Source organism: Zea mays, chromosome 10 (assembly GCF_902167145.1).
Source record: "Zea mays cultivar B73 chromosome 10, Zm-B73-REFERENCE-NAM-5.0, whole genome shotgun sequence".
In the NCBI taxonomy this organism is placed as follows: Eukaryota; Viridiplantae; Streptophyta; class Magnoliopsida; order Poales; family Poaceae; genus Zea; species Zea mays.
The window spans coordinates 27,025,018-27,027,066 of NC_050105.1; the positions used below are offsets into that span (position 1 = coordinate 27,025,018).

Below are 2,049 nucleotides of genomic sequence, written 5' to 3' on the forward strand. Positions count from 1 at the left end.
CCGCGGACCGTCCGGCCTCAGGGCCGGACCGTCCGCCAGGCTCATTTTAGCCTCCAACACTTGGTGCGGCATGCTCCGCATTTAGCTTCCTCTGCAGACGACGCTTGATGAAGGTGGATGGTGGAAAGTGTCACAGCGAGGCAGGCGACTGATTTGTTGTTGTACGCATGACGGCGCACGCACACCGGTGAGGCACATCCTTATCTACAGCGAGGCGGGCGAGCGGTTGTTGCTCACAGTTCATTGCTGTACGCGCGATGAACAAGAGATCAGTTTCACCTGTGACGCCAGACCTATGAAATTGATGCTTTATATGAGTAGAGATAGAGATAATGATTAGTTAGATATGAATGTGGAGCCAACAATTCATGTTCGAACCCTCACTTGTATATAATTTTATCTTATTTTTATATAAAGCGAGATGAGAAGGATTGATGCACGGCGACTATAGAATTATGAAAACTGGTACTTTATATAGTAGAGATTACTTCAGAATTTCAGGTTCACTTATCTATTTGACATAAAACCTGTTCATAAAGGTTTTTCTTAATACAATAATACTATACGGAAGCCCTACATTTGAATGCTTAGAATGAATGATTACTTAAAACCCATATGATTAACACTGGGATATCACAATAAAGAGCAGAAATCTTTTGTCGAAACAAACCAATACTGCTTCAAAAATCTAGAATATAGACCACAGTAGCTCAGCTCCAGAAGTGCTTAATTTTATAAACGTTGTCAATATGGATTTCCCAGAGTCACAACACAAAACTACACATGAAGAGTACACTAATGGTTTTCAACTTGTAGATGTGAGTCGTAGTCCACCAGGATTGTGGATGAACACGAAGCTGACAAATTGCAGGAACCACTTAACCTAGAGTTCATCTTTTGGTGCTGGCAAGCAGTCCTCATCCCAGAAGTAGGGGAATTTCAGCTTTGCAGCTGTATGAGGCATACTCCAATCATCGTATATAAATCTGTAACAGGAGATGCCACTGAATCTCAGAAAAGTATTTGTTGCTCATATGTGTGTTATTAACTTGCAATGAATTATTCACTGTACAATCGAAATTGCTGCAGATACACACCAGAAAATATGGTACTGATAAAGACGATGATGATGTCAACTGTAAGTCGGTAACAAAACAAAAGAGATCACGACACATGTGAATAATACTACCACATTTTATTTAGAAATGTTGGTGGACAATTACTAAAGAAGGTTAGATCAATAAATCAAAGTGGTATAGATCGTATCAGATGTTGAGAATGCCAATTTTTGAATACTTCATCAGGTATATAGCATATTTAGCAATCTTGCAACAAAGTTCAATGTTTAATTACACCGATATTCTTATATTTGCATGTATTTTCTTAGATAAGATCGGCATTTTACATTTGCATCGATACTCTCCATCACAGGTTACTCTGAACTCTGAAGTACTATGTATTCATGGATCAGTTAGCATATGTAGTTGAATGAAACACAATGTTAAAGTAAGATATGCTCACATCTTGACCGGTGGGCGCGATATGATCACAAGAACTTGCAAATCTTCGTGCTCATTAGAATTCCAGACCTGCAAGAAAGAGAAAGATGTAGACACTAACAAATAGGCCCTACCCAAGCTCCAACAATATCTTAAAACTAGCAAAGGTACAGTACCATATAATCAGCAGAGTTGTGCAAATCAGGACACGAGATATCACTGTATCAGACAAAGTAAAAGTGCATATAAATGACAACCCTTCTCTTTTACCTGATGTGGATCATTTACAGGGATCGAAAATGTGGTATTCTGAAAGACAGGAACTTCCTGCGGCTGTCCTGGGTACTTCAGCGAGCTCGACCCGAGTAAGAGCGTGCCTTTCCCCTTGAGGACAATGAAAACCTCTTCACAAGAATGCCTGTGGATTGGGGTCCTTTGACCTGGACCAAATGTTTGTAGCCACACTTCCACCTGCAGGAAAAAAACATTTGATAAAGAAGCAAGAAGGAATCATAACCGCATCTACACCGTACATAGATTATTCGAATAT

General features: G+C 39.9%; 1 protein-coding gene across 2 annotated transcripts in view; it reads right to left on the reverse strand.

The window, feature by feature from the left end:
• Nucleotides 1–616: 616 nt before the first annotated feature.
• LOC542294 (auxin binding protein homolog 4) overlaps nucleotides 617–2,049 on the reverse strand; it is a 2,853-nt gene continuing 1,420 nt past the window's right edge. The window contains exons 3-5 of one of the 2 annotated variants that reach the window (XM_023301161.2): nucleotides 1,770–1,970; nucleotides 1,522–1,589; nucleotides 617–1,136 (exon numbers count right to left, since the gene is read on the reverse strand). In XM_023301161.2, coding sequence (XP_023156929.1) covers nucleotides 1,133–1,136; nucleotides 1,522–1,589; nucleotides 1,770–1,970 — 273 coding nt within the window. In that variant the 3' untranslated portion in view covers nucleotides 617–1,132. The remainder of the gene's footprint in view (nucleotides 1,137–1,521; nucleotides 1,590–1,769; nucleotides 1,971–2,049) is intronic. The other variant, NM_001111883.2, reaches the window with a different exon arrangement.